Consider the following 17,888-nt stretch of genomic DNA (forward strand, 5'->3'; position numbering starts at 1 on the left):
CTGTAATGTGGTGTTCTGGTGCAGCTTTTCAGTTTATTCCTACGTGTTTTTCCATGAGTATTGTTATTATTTCTTGGGAGTGGGTAGCTGGGACCAGCTGAGTTGGTAACTCTATAACTGATGTTTAGAAATTAATTTACTGAAGTTCAGGGGGACAGTCTTCACCAGCCCCTAATCATTATTTTCCTTCTTATCTTGATTTTACCAGTATGTTTTATGGTGTTTGGTATAAGGCATAAGTTAAAGGTAAAAGGATTATGCCCCTTATTCACAAATCAGAGAACAGGAGTAAAAATCACCATTTGTATAAAAAGCCATATTCCAACTGTCTACAATCAGAATCCACCAATTTTAGATGATTTCTTCATTTATATACATTCATACCATAGTTATCCACTAAGTATTGGGAATGAGGTCTTTTTCTGGCTAGCAAATGTCCCAGATGATGGATACTCACTTTAAAACCAACCAACAAGCCAACCACCCACCTACTGTAGATGAATTATATATTTTCTTAAGTGAAACATCATAAATTGACCCTGTCTTAATAAATCAAGATTATCATAATATCTTGATGTTTATCTTAAAATGCCACTAAATTAAATACTCTTCATAATTATTGTAACAGTTAGTAATAGTAATATTTTCCTTTCTTATTCCAGCCTCTGTCAATGAATGGTTCTAGTGAGATTACAGGAGTTCTTTTCTGTCTAGCTCACTGGGGTTGAAGAAACTGGGGAAGAGAGGTTGTTAAGAACTATGTACATCATAGAAGCTGGCTAGCTTGATAGCATTTTCCACGATTTATCATATTTGGGGACTAGGCTTTGAGACAGGTTTTTAGAGGACAGAGACCGTTTTCCTTCTCTTGGGATATGCCACCAGATTAGGACACATGATTTCCCTCTCCCTTTTACAAAGCTACACAGAATGATAGAATGATATTCTGGATGCATTCTCACATTCTGGATGCATTTCATGATTACAACTTCTCTCCTAGACTATAAATATTTTCTACCAGGTTTATTTCATGATTTTTGAAATCATGTCACGAAGTGAAATCTTTCCACCAGTCTTGGGCGTCACATATAAAATACCTGGTCCTTTCTGGCTAATGCCAAAGCCAGTCCTTCTGCCATTTTGGCTCTGTTGGCTTGGAATGTCTCATTCTGCTCTTGAAATTTCCGCATGGAAGCTGTTAACAAAGAGGCTCTATTTGAGATATGGAAATATTTCAGAAACGGCATGACAAATAGCCCAGTGATTACAATTGTCACCTAACAAAAAAGATCTAGGTCACGTAAGTGAATAACGAGACTGGGAAAAACCTGATCCATCTCAACTTTCCCAGAATCTTTTGGACCACAGTTGTTGTTTTTGTTGCTGGCATTATTATTATTATTATTATTATTATTATTATTATTTGCTTTCCATTGTTTTGTTTTTGTACTAAGCACATATATACATTTAGGAAGATGCCAAAAGGTAACTTTTTCAATGGCACAATGACAGAACATGATTTGAGTAGGTTGCCAGAAAACAATAATGCCTTTGCTAAGTGCTGATTACTACCACTTTCTCAGAATTAAAAAACTTAGCAAAACGAAGAAAACCTTCTTTCACTTTGTTTTCCTTTAAAAATTTTTTAGTATATATTACATCAACAGAAAATAACTTTCTATTTCTGTTAGCATCTTTCTTGGCTTGAATCCAAAGGAGAACATATAAGTTAGGATAGACTAAACAATATGTACCATTGTTGGAGGAGTGATGACAGCTTAAGATATCCCCCCATTACTGAATGCAGCAGCATGAAGCTACAGCTCAAACCAGTCTCCTAATCTAGGCCGAAGGGCCAGGCACACTATTTTACTAAAATCTAAGGGCAGCCAATATGCTGGATGAAGACAAGCTGATACACACGATGACCTTCTCCTAAGAAGCATGCCCATCATGTAACATAAATAGGAACTGTATGTTTATAAATATCAGACAAATGTTATATCAACCTGATTAAGAAGTACACTTACAAAGATTGGAGTTATGACGAAGGACAAACTTATCCATATGCTACTGTCTCATTTAAAAAAATATATAAACCCTAAGAAGATTGAAAAAAAAGCAGGAAAAAAATACGTACAATCCTGGTGTTTTTCTAACGCAATTTCAAGCTTCTCTTTTATCTTCTGCAAGTTTCGGACCTGTTCAGCATAGTCTTGGGTGAGGAGGGTGACGCACATACCAGGAATGGACAAACATCAGGAAAGGAAGTTAATTAAACAAAAAAATGAGTGAAAATGATGATGATTTTCTCAACCTGAAAACCATTGCTGTTAAGGAAAGCTAGGCAGACAGCCTCCCGTTAACAATGAACAACACAGGCAAACAGGTATAGTACAAACTATCCACGGTGTTAATGGTGCGTACAAACAGGCAGATTTGTTCAGCCTGGATAGGGAACAAGAACTGGGCCTGGACTGGTCATCAGAAATGCACTGCTCATTATTTAATTTCCAATCTCAGTTTTCATTTCCCCCTCCAGTATTAGCAATAGGAGAGGTCAAAGGGAACTCACTAGCTCACAGTCCATACACTGAGTAACAATGGTTAGGGCGATAGCAAACACCTTACCACAGTATGGTCTTTACCATGAAAGTACTTAATTCTCTAGAAAAGTCAGCTTCTTTTCTACACAGAAACTGAGCTTCCTATGCCATATTAAAGGTGAAAGTCAGAATTAATTACCTGGGTGGCCAAAGAAGATAGTATGGAATAGTGGAAAAGTAGGCAAGCTTTAGGTTCAAATCCCAACTCTGTCAGTCCTTAGCTGAGACCTTAAGCAAATTATTGAAGCAAATTATTTAACTCGGGACACAACTGGGCTAAGTGTCTGTTCTCTTCCCTGTCCCTCCTCTAACTTAAGTCAAGCCTAAACCATTCTTCCTTCTATATTAGGGAAGGCACATGGTATTTTACAGCTTTCTCCCCAACATTAAGCAAATGTGACGTTATTTCACCTCTGTTACTGATACTACTTACAGGTACGCATAACAGGATAGTCACAACTGAATTTAAGGAAGACTGTAGTTAAGAGCATGGACTCTAGCAAGCAAATCTGGGTCTGGATCTCAGCTCTACCACCTACTATTACTTGTGTGACCTTAACCTCGTTCAGCTTAATAAGGCTACAGTGAGGACAAAATGAGATAATGGATCAACTGGGAGCTGGGAGTTGTGCTACGGACCTTTGGTAACTCACACACACAAATACTTCACATACGATTTGGCGAATTCTGTAGTCTACTGCTTTCACTCCAAAAAAATGTGGATAAGGCCAAGGGACAAAAAGAAACACAGAAGCCATTGACCACTTCACAGGATGAAACTTTCAAAATGTATCCACTGGCAGAAACCAAAATAAGAACTCACAACTCTATCACAAACATGCCCTGTCAGGCAAGGATATGACGGAAGTTGTGTTAACTGTAAACTGCACACAAAAGACATAATGAGAGTTACAGCTTCTATACAGGTGTTGAATATCATTGAAAAGTGGCCTAAAGACCCAGAATGACATTTACACAGGTGATATGTAGCTGTAGCAGTGACCACATAGCACCAAACCTTCTTTGGTGCTGAAGAATCCACCTATTGGCCATTCCCTATAAATACTATTCCCTACCCCTCTCCATCTGAAAGTAGGCTATGCTAACGGGTAAAAAATGGTCATAGCTAGCCTATATACACTTTTAACACCTTTGATATCCATGGCTAGAAACCTCAGGAGCAGAAAAACCTAAGTTGTTGGGTTTGTTTGTTTGTTTTTTAACTTTAAAACTCAGTTTTGAATTTACACTATTCGGTACACTAATAAAAGGAGGGAACAAAAAGGGTACAAATTGCTCCAATGTGACTAAGAAATATATCAAAATATGTCAACATAACTATAAGGTTATACTACATGGCTATTTTATAAAAAGAGAGAGTTAACCAAGGCAAGTTTTCTTTGCTTGCTTTTTATGAGTTCTTTGACATACCAGAAAGTCTGGCTTCCAATTTCCGTATCTGTTCATTTCTTCTCAAAAGCTGAGATGAAAGATCTTCTCTGGAGCTGCTTCCGTCGGAAGCCTGTTGAAATTGACACAAGAAGAGGTCATATTCATACTTGGGTTTTCTGCAGTGTGAGACCCAGCACTGAACCAGAAAGCAGTAAGTCTTATGTTAGGTTTGGTTATACTTTGACTGTGATCATTGAAGAGCCTCTTAACGTACCCGGGCCCTAGTCTATCTACTTGTAAAGAAGAAGCAACACTAAAAGGAGATAGATGCTAAACAGATAGATTATGTTTGTGTGTGTGTATGCGGTACTGTGATAAGCAGTGATAAACAAATCCATTGTGGTCATATCACACCAAGTACATAAAATACAAAGAATATATTTTCAGTGATAAAAAAGAAAATCACTTTATTTTTTCCAAGGTAAAGTCCTGGGATAAAATGGAGAAGGTTCTTTAGCAAGGGAGCAAAGACTGGTAAAGAACTGATCACAGACGTTGAAAAAGTTTCAGTATAGGGGCTCCTGGGTGGCTCAGTCGGTTAAGCGTCCGACTTCGGCTCAGGTCATGATCTCACAGTCCATGAGTTCGAGCCCCGCGTCGGGGCTCTGTGCTGACAGCTCAGAGCCTGGAGCCTGTTTCAGATTCTGTGTCTCCCTCTCTCTTTGCCCCTCCCCTGTTCATGCTCTGTCTCTCTCTGTCTCAAAAAAAAATAAACGTTAAAAAAAAAAAAAAAAAAAAAGTTTCAGTATCTTTACCTAAAATGCATCAAGAACTTTAGTAGGTAGTATGGATTCAAGAATCAATATATTAATGAGACATCAATTTTCCCCAACAATCTATTTTAAAATATGTGAATATTCCTATTACTTTGAATACTGCTTACTATTGCTAATAAGTAACTTTTTTCTTTCAGTTATAAAAATTTTTATTTTTAAAAATACAGAAGACTAGGGAAAATGGTTTCATGAATGTTCTCCACCTACTTTAATAATTGCTAAAATTTCCCCATATTTCCTTCATTAAGTTTTATTTTACTGAGGTACTATAAATAAGATATGACATTTCATCCTAAATACTTTGAAAACCATTTCTAAAATTTAAGGTCATTTTCCTTTATAACCACAGTACCATTATCATGCTTAACAAAATTTAAAATATTACCTAACATCTAGTCTTTAGTCATGTTTCCCCATCTTATACTTTAAAGGTGGTTGAAAAATTCACTTTAAATATCCATTTATTTAGAATATTTAGACACTTGCCCAATCCAACATTGATTGAGACCTGGTAAAGTTTATAGCAGTCTCTGGAGGTGGAAGGCCTGGGTTAAAGTCCCGTCTTCACCACTTATTAAACAAGAACCTGGGCCAATTAGTCACTTTCTCTGTGCACTGATTTCCTCGTATGTAAACTATGACCACAAACAGGATCAATCTCACAGAGCTCTGATGAAGGTTAAATAAATCAAAACTTGTCAAGTCCCTAAACAGAGACTGGCACATAATTAGTTTTAAGACATATCACCTATTATTAGTAGCAGAAATTATGATTATTACTGTTAGTGAGACATCCTATTCCCAGCACTGTGCTAAGCACTGGGAACAGAGGTGAGACAGAGAGTCCCTACCCAAAACAGCAGCAGCTGAAGCAGCTACTATTATGAAATGCCTGTTAAGAGCCAGGCATTATGCTAAGTGTTTTATTCACTAGGCAGATAAGAGCTAACATTGCAGGCCTGCAATCACAATCCTTAACAAGGTCTGCTTGTAAGGCTGGCCCTGGACTGGCCTATGGGAACTTAACACTTAAAAGGGTTCCCACCACCCGACAAGAATGGTTCACTGTACCTGTGTTTGTTTAAAAAATATGGTTTATGCCGAACACCCATTTTCCTTCTGGGAGTCTGGAATTTTGGTAAATGGTTGGCAGTAGGTGCCTATGTGAAGGGCCTCCAATAAAATCCCTGGGCACTGAGTCTCTAATGAGCTTCCCTAAGAGACAATATTTTACATGTGCTGTCACAACTCATTGCTGGGGGAATTAAGTGTGTCCTATGTAACTATAGGGGGAGACGACTCTTAGAAGTTTGCACATGGTTTTCTCCAGACTTTGCCCCACGCACCTTTTCCTTTTGCTGATTATGCTTTGTATCCTTTCACTATAATAAATGACAGCAGTGAGTAAAACCATGCAGAGTCCTGTGAGCCCTCCTAGTAAATAACTGAATCTAGGGGTGAACCTTGGGGACCCCGACACATACATTTTAATAAAGACAGGTACAGTTCCTAAAGATGTGAAACTAAGACACAGAAATAAAATATAGGACCTTGCCTCAAGTCACATAATAACGATGCAGCTGGGAATCAAATCCAGGTCTAACTCCTTAAGCTGACCTTTTTTTTTTTTAAAGTAGGCTTCGTGTCCAGTGCAAAGCCCAACATGGGGTCTGAACTCATGACCCTGAGATCAAGACCAGAGCTGGGATCAAGACACTTAACTGAGTCACCCAGGCACCCCGTGACCTGAGTTTCTAACTGCTTCTCTCTACTGCCCTTCATAAGGCTCCCAATTTACTGAGAGACAAGCAAATCACCAACAATGCAATAGGTGCTATTACAGAGGTAAGTAGGAGACAAGGGACTAAACTCAGCTAGGAGGGATAAAGGGTAGAGGGGGTGACAAGGGCAGGTTGGGTCAAGGGGGCTTCCTGGAAGTAACATGTAAGCAAAGTTTTGAAAGATGCACAAGTCTGTCAGAGGAACTCAAGAGTGAAAGGAAGAGACAAGAGACATTCCAGAGAGAGGAAAGAGCAAGTGCAAAAATCTGTAGGCATGAAGGAATGTTGTCCATTCCAGAAATGCAGCAATTTCAACATGGATGGTGGACAGGTAAGCTGTGCCAAGACCATGAAAGTTTACTACTGCACCATGAGTTTGCACTTCATTGTGAAGGTGATGGGGAAACCACTGAGGAGCTGGACAGACATGAACACACAAGCAATGGAGAGACATGAACACATTTGCATTGGGGAGTTATTGGAGGCAAAGAGCCCAGACAAGCTACTGCATTTTTCCAAGAAAGAAAGACAGCTTGAAATAAAATGGAAGTAAATGTACTATTAGCAATGGAGTCAAGAGAGAAAGTTTGAGACATTTAGAAGACGGAAGCCACAATATTTGTTGACTGGACGCCAAGAAATGGAGGAAAGAGTCTAAAATGCTTCCAAAATTTCGTACTGGTGACTTAGGGGATGGAAGTGCACACCTGGAGATGGAGTTAACGAATTTGATTTGGTTCGTTTTAGAATTTGAGACACTAGGGGGCGCTTGGGTGGCTCAGTTGGTTAAGCCACTGACTCTGGCTCAGGTCATGATACCGTGGTTCTAGAGTTCCAGCTCCATGTCGGCCTCCAGGCTGACACCTCAGGGCCTGGAGCCTGCTTCAGATTCTGGGTCACTCTCTCTGTCCCTCCCCTGCTCACACTGTGTCTATCTCTCTCAAAAAAAGAAGTAAACATTAAAAAAATTTTTTTTAGAGTTTGAGACACTAGGGGCACCTGTATGGCTCAGTCGGTTCAGTGTCCAATTCTTGATTTTGCCCCAGGTCATGATCCCAGGGTTGTGGGACCAAGTATGGCATTGAGCGCCTCACTGACCATGGAGCCTGCTTGAGATTCTCTCTTTCTCCCTCTGCCCCTTCCCCGCATCTATACACGCTCTCTCTTAAAAAAAAAAAAAAAAAAGAATTTGAGACACTAGAGGAAAAACATCTCGTTGGAGAAATGTATGCAGTGGGATACACAGGCCTGGAGATAGGGAGTGAAGATCAAAATGCGCACACAGTCAGGACTCCTGGGTGGCTTACTTAGTTAAGCATCTGACTCCAGCTCAGGTCATGATCTCATGGTTCCGGAGTTCAAGTCTCACATCAGACTCTCTGCTGTCAGCACAGAGCCCACTTCAGATCCTCTGCCCCCTTTTCTCTGCCCCTCCCCAACTTGTATGTTCTCTCTCAAAAAAAAAAAAAAAAAAAAAATTAAAAAATGTATACACACTAATTTCAAATAGATTATTTAGAAGTCTCAAAGGAAAGTATTTCCTGAATTCAGACCAATATCTATAACTGGTATACCTTCAAGATGAAAGACTTCATTTAGCATGTTACCATGAAGGTAAAGCAGGTACTTCTGCCACAGAACTCAGCACTGGAACTATATCCTTCAGCCCGGGGATCAAATGTGCATAATATTTCCTGGTAAATATAGCAGCCAACAATTTCGATATGGTAATCTTATTGTTCCATCCCAATAACCTAATAGCTTTTGCCATGTAATCTGAGCCAGGACAGGTCGTATAAGAAAGGAGAAAGAAGACTCATATGACCATGGAAACAACTCAAGTGTCTATAATCAGGAAAAGACAGATAAATTGTGGCCTTGTCAAATGCTGAGTCTCAAACAAAATGAATCACAGCTTCATGGAACACAGCTTCACTGGAAACAAGGTGAATTTAAAAAAAAAAAAGTAAGTTCAAGAAGACTAAGGCATACTAGTTTTATAAAGTTCACAAATATGCAATATTAAACAAACTATTTATAAATATGTACATATAAAAAAATATATAAATATGTACATATCCTGGAGGACATTTTAAAAGTCAAGAGAATGATATATACAAAATTTAGGATGGGGTTATCTGGAGCGCAGGAAGGAAGAAAGGGAACTGGGAAGGAGCATACAAGTGGCTTCAACAGTATCCATAATGTTCTATTTCTTTGGATAGGTGGCAACTTAACAAGCATTCATTTTATTTTTATGTTTTATACTTTACATTTATATTACATACATTCTTTTACATATATGTCAAGCATTATAAATAATTTTTAAAGAAGTTATTTGACTTAAAGAGGATCCTATCATATGCCAAAAACACACTTCCAGTCCTAAGGCTTGACATCTACCTAACACAAGAGCATCTTCATTTTTTTGAAATCTTTCCAAAAACAAAGACACTTTACAAATAAGGGACATACTGCAGTCATCGGTGTCATCTTTTCATCAACTTTCCCCATAAAATAGTGCACTCTGGCTAACTCCACACCGTAACTCACAAACCATGTTAAGCAACAATGACTTAAAGGATATCTGTCTGCGGTGACAATAAGCCAAGTCTTTTTGAGAAATAAAATATAAAACAAGATGCACAAGGTATAAAAAGAGTATAAGAGGACGTTGTAGAGAATACGAAAAGGGACTTGAAAAAATTAGGAAAAAAGAAATAGAAAGCACCTTAGAGTAAGAAGAATCAGATATAAACCATACATAATCTTGCAATTTTAAAAAAAATATTTAAAAGAACATCCAGGTGTCCTGAGGATTCTCTGAATTATTTAAAAATGTATCAAGACTGTGCCAAATATTAGGAACTAGAGAAGATACTTACAAAGTCATCTCCTGAGTCGGCTCCCATAGAGGCAACCGATTCCTTGCTCACTGACCGTGGGATCCGAGTAGCACCTCCCGGCCTCTGGGCCACAGCAGTCTCTTCCGCTATTTTCTTCTTTAGCTTTGCAAACATTTTTGCTGTGTGGCTATCCTGCACTGATGACCAGCTTTTGAAACCACCACAGTAGTCTAGTCCTTAGGCCAGCAACCAGGACTTCAGAGACTGGTGCCTAAAAAGTTCCAGACATCCGAGATAGCTGCATTCCCACTTAAATGTGGGCCAACGGCTTACAGAACACAGTATCTAGAAATCAGATGAAGGAGAGATCTAAGTTAAACACAGGAGAGATTTCACAACTGACTTGCTATGTTAAGCTTCAGGTTTCAAAATTAAGTTTCCTAATTTTACATGTACATTTAACAGAACACAATTGCTAAACATTGAAAAAGCACTCGGGTACTTCATATGCATAAACAGGTAAGGAAATCCAGTCTTGAGAAGATGAGGTAATCTGCCAAAGAGTGTGTGGTTAAGTGGAAGGGCTGGTATTTGAACCAAGGACTCTGACTCACAAGTCCTTACTCTTTCTTTATTACACCACGTTGGCTATGGCATATAACACACTTTAGTAAAATTTCCCAGAGTACACATTAACATCACATCATGGCTTGGAATCCTTCCCCCAATATTAAGTTTAACTACAGTTTACTTTTTTTTTTTAAGATGAAGACAAAAATATGTAACTCAATATGGGGATAAAGGTGGAACATTCTAATGTTCTAAGATGGTTTGCAATCAGCTGTTCACTAGAAAAAGCCGACAACCTAGAAAAAAAACCCCGCAAGCCAGACAACTATACTATAAAGCACCAGATACCTTTACACATTTCCGGGAAATGCTGCACGGTTCTCTTTAAGGGTGATTAAAATGACCTGAAATCAGGGGCGCCTGGGTGGCTCAGTCGGTTGAACGTCCGACTTTGGCTCAGGTCATGATCTCACGGTTTGTGAGTTTGAGCCCCGCGTCGGGCTCTGTGCTGACAGCTCAGAGCCTGGAGCCTGCTTTAGATTCTGTGTCTCCCTGTCTCTGACCCTCCCACGTTCATGCTCTGTCTCTCTCTGTCTCAACAATAAATTTTAAAAAACATTTAAAAAAATTTTTAAAAGTTTGTTAAAAAAAAATTAATAAAAAAGGGGGGGGAGGCTGGGTGGTTCAGTCGGTTAAGTGTCCGACTTCAGCTCAGGTCATGATCTTGTGGTCCCTGAGTTCGAGCCCCACACTGGGCTCTGTGCTGACAGCTCAGAGCCTGGAGCCTGCTTCAGATTTTGTGTCCCCCTCTCTCTCTGCCCCTCCCTGCCCCTGCACACACTCTGCTTTCTCTCTCTATCAAAAATAAATAAACATTAAAAAAAATGACCTGAAATCGGTTTCTTCTTAAGAATGTTTTACATGAGATTCAAATGTTTTTTCCTCCCGGTGTTGTATAAAACACTAATATTCCGGTTCCAACCTTGACTTATATCCATGTTTTGTGGAGGATACCTAAGCTCTGCTCTAAGGTCTACAAATGACTTCTGAGCACTTCAGATTATCCATTTAAGTCTGTACAACTCTTCAATGTCTGTAAACCACCTACTCACCTGGCTTATCTGCCAGATTTAAAACAGCTTGGAGGTCAAAGCATTCTGTCCTGCATGAAAACAAAGATAAAACGCATTGGGTATTTCAAGTGTAAGGCCAAAATGTTGGGGGGGAAGTGGAAGAAGAGAGAGGGAGGATTAACCAGGGGACAGAAGGGAGAATCTGTCACTGCAACAATCCTCAGTGGGCGACCTTCCTTCACCCTGGTCTCCTTTGCATTTGTGATCTTTCCAAGACCTGCACTAACAGGCACAAAGAATAGAATCTCTCACTGGTGCCTAAATTCACTTCACCTTGGGAGCCCTAAGCAAAACCAACTTGAATGAAAGAAATTAAGGTTCCCCAGGGTATTTATTTCTCAGTTGATTCTGGCAGTCACACATTGTTTACCTGGCCACACCGGGGGCTGTCCAGTCACAGAGACTTGACTCACACTAAAAAGTCGCTGAGAAAAAGAATGGCTAAATTGGGTAAAAGACAGCTGCCTAACGCCCAGGGAGGCAGGCAGGTAACTTGCTAAGGGAGTCTGGATCCCACTCATTCAGGCTCCTTCGAGAACCTGCGTTTGGACTGTCAGAGAAAAGAGGGACCCAAACGTCTCTCCCATTTGACAGCAAGGAAACTGAGACCCAGAGAGGAGTGACTTGTCCAAGGTCGCTCAGGGGGGAATCCTGAAACTTATAGGTTCCAGACTCCCAGGCCCGGCAGCCCCTGTGCCCCCACCCCCGCCCTTTCAGAACCCTGGCACCGCCCCCCGCCTTGGGTCTTGGGCAACCCCGTCCGGGCCGCTCTGGGGGCAGACCGGGGCCACCGGGAAAATGAGGGGTCTGCTGGCATTTCCAGCCCCCGCCCGCGCACCTGCCGCTCTCTGGGCAGCCGGCAGAGCCCCGCCTCCGGGACCTCTCGCGAACGCCGGCCCGCGTCACCAGCCCCCACGGCCGGCCGGCTAGCAAGGCAGCGACCCGGAACCGCACCTCCACCAGCGCTCCGGAAGTGGCTGCGTGCGGGGCGGGCCTGCCGTGCGCATGCGCCCGCTCGCGGTCTCCGCGAACGACTTCCAGATCTTTGGGGCGGCGGTTGGGACGGAGCCGCTGGAGGGCGCGGGCGCGAGGCCGGGCGCTCCTTGAGGCCGGCCTGCCACGTCAGCCAGAGGACCGACATGTGAACGATGACTGGGTGGCCAAAGCCTTTCTTGTTGTTGTTGTTGTTGTTTTAAGGGGGCGGTGCGGAGCGGGGGGAGTGGGAGGAGCCTGTTGGTAGAAGGGGAATCCCCCAATTGGTGCCGTGGGGCCAGCGTGTGCTGTGAGGTTTAGAAACCCCGAAGCCGTGACTGCGCTCAGCCGACTGGGAGTTTCCGTTCCGCTCTCCGCATCCCAATCCCACTGCACCGTACACGGCCCTCTTGTCACTTTGTAGTAATCCCTGCAAGCCTGTGGCTCCAGAAACTAGAACTCGGTCTTCGCGCCTCATGACTGAGTGTTGTAACGTTTGTGCCTATGACCTACTGCAAGTTATACGATTTATATCGCAACCCAGGACACACATAATGTACCATTGATAGAAGCGCTTCCAGAATCAGGCCCTTACATAATGCACTTCGATATATTGCATTTCACTAATAAACAAGCTGGTGGCAGCCCACTACGTTCATTTCGGATCTGCTAATGGGCCTCCAACTTTCGACAGTTGAGCAAAGTCCAGAGAGGCAAAACTGCCTCGTTCAAAGTTACCCTGCAAATTGGTAGCGTACGTCGGGTCTCTGGACTCCTCAGTGCCAACCAAGACAGACATTCTACACTTAAGTCGCTCTTGTTCTCGACCAAGACCCAAAACCAGCCGGAAAGTCAGCAGCTTCCACCCTCCACCTCCCAAACAATCTTCCCTCCGCGTGTCTCAGTTTTGACCACCGCAAGCAGGGCGGTGGAACAAACCAAGACTAGGACTCCAAAGAAAAATTTATCAACTAGAAGATTAAACATTGAACCTACGGACTTCAAGACAGTCTGAAGTGTCTGAGGTGTTACCTGAAAGAAGCAAACCCTAATAGTTGAGCACGTATGTTGTTAACAATCCTGAAGAAGGACCAAAAATTTTAAGCAAATAATGTTTATTTTTATATTGATGATACACTTAATATACACGTGGATTCAAGATACAAAATTAATTTACAAGAGTTCACACCTGATGAATGTAGTCACATTCCTAAAGAACATTTATCAATGCAAAAATGTTTTCAATACACTGACAACAAAAATCAAATATTCTGTAATCTTATTTTTCAATAAACATCAAAACAACAATGTTTAACTTTCCATCCTCTAGCGTTTAAGTGCCCTTAAGGTGGCAGGCACTGTAACAGAAGAAAACATTGGAAAGACAAGGGCCTACTGAATCCACTCTGCAGAATCACAGTGTTTACTCTGAAATTCATTTAGTGAAGTAGTTAGTGAAAGGCTTGCTATCCTTTATGACAAATCACATATCATACAAGAGTCAAAAGTGATGAACTCAAGGAAATAACATGTTTCAGTAACTTCTCAGTTTCTAAAATCTATGAAGTACTAATCATAACAGACACAGCAGTAAAAGGCTACTGAAAAGGAACACAACAGGAAAACATCTTTAGGAGTATGTATGTATGGCTTAAGCAATTCAGAAACACAACAAATAAGACTTTCACAATACCACAAATGCTCAAGTCAAATGATAATTGACGATATAATTTTCCCCCTTAGTCATTGGTAGTAAACAGCCCCTTCAAAATTTATTCTACTGGTAACATATAAAACTAATGTATCCAAATGGTTTGCTGTCTCACAGAGCTGAGTTGATGAATTTTGATCTAAAATATTAACCCACAATACTAAAAATTTAATACAAATGAGCAACAAGACTATGTCTCAAGGATTACAGTGATTTATCAATAGCTAGATAGGCAACCGAATAGCTTCGTTATTTGCACACGGATTAGCAGCACTTGGATAAGAACTGTTACATGAAAATTATTGTGCTTCAATCTCTTGAGGAGAGCTAATAGATATAACTCTATAATCCCTATAGTGTTACAATTCTATAACATTTCAGTTACAGACAAGCACAATTTTTAAAAAGTATTTCACACTACCACAAAATCAAGTAATTGTATTCTCCAAATGTAATTTCTGCTATGATTGAAACAAGGGCATTTATGCCTGATATCCATAAGCTAGATAGTAGGTTCACCGTTATTTTCAGGGAAAAAGATCAAACACAACTTATTTTAACTCCTATTTGATTAGCTTAACTTTTAGTGATGATTTGAATAAAGAAAAAGGATATATTCAACTTGACAATGGAAACTGATCAGAGAAAATAACAATGTGGACTGAAATGACAATAATCTTTAAAGTAAGAAATGATTTATAACTGCTTCATCTGATTCAATGATTAATAAAACCACTATTTGTACTGGTGCTACACATGAAGATAACCTATTTGGATAATTTCCTTGACTTGTAAGCTCTACCTACTGTGAAAATGTTAGGGCATTGTATCTGCCTAAGTCCTGTCTACCTCAACTGGGAGAAGTGTCCAAAATATAAGACTCTCTGATTGTTAAACAGCAAGGTTTATTAAAAACAAACAAAAAAATCATTGGAGAACTAGCCATATGGTCTATGTGGCAAAAGGAATGTATCCAGAGAACTAGAAAAAGCTACAAAGTCCTCAAATATTTTACTGAACCGTTAAATTTATTTTTAATAAGATACTAAGAGCTAAAAAAAAAAAAAAAACACACACACACACACTCTCATTCTTCAGGAAATAATAAAAATTCTTATTGCCCTAAACATTCTAAGTAATTTTTTTTCTGCAGATCTTTAATACATCACAACACATAATTTAGGAGGAAGTCATGACATGCAAAGGAGGGCAGGAATAAAAAATTTTTAAATGCAGTGGTTATTTTTCTATGGTTTGGAAGTATTTACTTTGGGATTATCATAATATCATTTCACATTTTATAGTAGTTGATCATACTGATTTGATGTTTGAGAAAACAAATTTTAATGTTCACAAACCTTAATTTTCATCACAGACAAGTGTACATTCACAACAGCTTCAGAAAAGAATGCTAGTGATAAAAAAAATTTAAATACTGTTTACTTCAGACCTGTAGGAAGGCTAGCTATAATTCCTGATCTCATTCTGAAAGTGATAAAATCACTCCACTCTATTAACTTTCATTCCATAAGCCTATCAGAAAAGTAAAAGTCTGAACCCTGAAATTACCAGTATCTCAATAAACAATACTATGCCCAAAAAGATGATTGTCTAGGAAAATATTCCTAACATGTAGTATGTTTTACGATCAATTTCAGGCTTAAGTGAATCTGGAGTGCAGAATTAATAAGATATACTTCAAACTATTAAAAAACTCGGAATCTAACTGTTTGAATAATGTTTTTAAAAAATCACACTGCTGACAGTAGTTTGAGAAGTAATAACTTTTAAAGAAAACACAAAAGAAATTAACAAAAATATTTTAAAATTAAGAAATGGGGTTTCAGTGATTAATAACAATGTTATACAGAAATGGAATTCTCAAAAGCTACACCAACCTAATAAGTGAAAAATACCAATTTTAGCTTAAGAAAACATTTCATATTTACAGACTTCTATTTCTATGGCACCAACAAATTAGTTTAATTTAATGCATGTATCTTTGATCAATTTAAGGGTATGTCCCCCTACGTTATCCTGACATCCTTCCCTTCGATAGGTGATTGATTCCATTCACACATCAATTATTTTTCCCTAAACACAAGGCATGCTTAATTAGTCTGCTCAAAAACTCAGTGAAGCTGGAACACAGTGTAATAGAGTGTTTTGAAATTTTAGTTTGAGGAAGATGAATTGCCTTTTTTTTTAAAGGCAAAGTGGTCACGTTATCGAGGAAACACTGGGAGGTTCAGCATGAATAGGAATAGCATATCAATGTCTAAGAGCACAGAATGGGGGAAAGGGCTTGGCTTCCTAAGCATTCTTACCTTATTTAACTGCCAAGCAACTGGCTTTACGACTGTTAAAGACAGAGGTCATAGTCACAATGTCAATCTCATCTACTGCACTTTTTGTTGCTGCTCCTTTCCTCAAATTAACGTCCATACTGCGCCTGAGTCAGTTCTGTGAATTTTAAATAGCATAACATCTGCTCTGCTACTCCAACTGCAATAAATGATTTGGTTACTAAAACAACAGAATGTTAGACACTATGGACATTTTTCACTGATTTTTCAGAAATAGCACATTACCAAATTTTAAGATTTACTCAAGAAAAAGGCAATTATAACTTTATTTTAAATTTAATACTGTAATTGAGAAGTGTTATGAATAGTTGGGATTTTTATTACAAAATATAGTGAAGAGGCAAATGTGACATTTGTTGGGTGGTAAAACTAACTTCTCTATTTAAGAAAGTTTAATATTATATCAGATTCAGTCTCTGAAAAATAATGGAGCAAACAGTTGTTTTGCAGTTATATTTTATCATGCAAAAATAACCTCTACTTAATTTTTGCGGTGAATGTATTCAAGTGTGTATTAAACATCTCCCACACTCTTCCATGCAAATATACATGCCAGGTGAAGACAGGAGTAACTGAGAATCGATGCTCTATGATATTCCATAGGTTCACATGTTGGCACTGCACATATTTACTATCGTCTAAGAGGATATCCCCCCGCCCCCCCCCACCCCCATCATCCTTGGTAGCGGTTTGGAGGCCCGGATTTTATAGCACGCCATGCATCTAATATTAAGACTCCTATTTCATGTGTGAATATATCATCAATTTGCAGAACACAAGTGGTCTCATAGAGACAAAGAAATACGACTGGAGGCATTTTATTCACTGAAAGCCATTTCCTCAGATGAGCATACTCATCTCTGATATGCAACTCCGATAAGAAAAATCTAGAGTAGGAAATGCCAAGACAGGACTAAATTAATCACAGCTGCTGCAAATATACAGATTAATACTCTCCTGTTCCTTATTAAATCCCACCCCACCGAGGTAAAGCCTTCCCCTTGCTAATAATGCCCCTTTCTCTGCCTCACAGAGACAGATATAAAATGAGACACATTGGTGAAAAAACTGTTCCAAAATTAAAATTTAGCATCAGGTATGGGCATGGCAACTATAAAACAAATCTCTCAATTTAAAGGACAGTTTCCTATCTATCTTGAAATGTGATCAAAGTCATTTTTCCACAGCCCCTTAATTCTTAATATAAATACTACTCAGTAATAATACTCAACTATGGGTCAAGAAAATAAAGGACTAATATAGCTTAAGAACCTGCTGGTGTCTCCATTTCACACACTAAGGTTTTTCAGGTTTATATCACTAATTTGTCATCAGTTTAAATGGAAATTGGCAGATGATTTAAAGCTAAGAATATCCTGCTTTCTTTTAAGGTTTTCATATCCTAATTCCAACTCCAAATTAGCCAATTTTACCCAAACACAAGCCCCTCAAAATAGAGGCTCATGAATGAGATACAGCCACAACCTAATTACAGCAGCATGAACAATGCCACTATGATGTCCTCACAGAACTTAAATAAATTCAGCCCACAATGGGTATGGGTATATAATATACACATACTGTATCACTGCATACCAATATATTTACAAATATGTACATATATACAAAAAAGTATACACAGAGATTGCATTTAGCATCACAAAAATATACACAT

The 17,888-nt window shown here is 39.3% G+C and overlaps 1 protein-coding gene across 2 annotated transcripts in view; it reads right to left on the reverse strand.

Annotated features, from left to right (window-relative positions):
- The window catches only part of GOLGA1 (golgin A1), a 49,304-nt gene extending 37,170 nt beyond the window's left edge, over positions 1 to 12,134 (reverse strand). Inside the window, exons 1-6 of one of the 2 annotated variants that reach the window (XR_003964058.1) lie at positions 12,003 to 12,107; positions 11,144 to 11,193; positions 9,501 to 9,806; positions 4,038 to 4,128; positions 2,141 to 2,215; positions 1,098 to 1,195 (exon numbers count right to left, since the gene is read on the reverse strand). Coding sequence is in view for 1 of the 2 variants with exons in the window: in XM_030292745.2 (XP_030148605.1) it covers positions 1,098 to 1,195; positions 2,141 to 2,215; positions 4,038 to 4,128; positions 9,501 to 9,635 (399 nt within the window). In the remaining variant the exon portion in view is untranslated. Of the gene's footprint in view, positions 1 to 1,097; positions 1,196 to 2,140; positions 2,216 to 4,037; positions 4,129 to 9,500; positions 9,807 to 11,143; positions 11,194 to 12,002 lie in introns of both variants that reach the window. The other variant, XM_030292745.2, reaches the window with a different exon arrangement.
- Between the last annotated feature and the right edge of the window lie 5,754 nt (positions 12,135 to 17,888).

The sequence above is a fragment of the Lynx canadensis genome, chromosome D4, assembly GCF_007474595.2.
Source record: "Lynx canadensis isolate LIC74 chromosome D4, mLynCan4.pri.v2, whole genome shotgun sequence".
NCBI lineage: Eukaryota > Metazoa > Chordata > Mammalia > Carnivora > Felidae > Lynx > Lynx canadensis.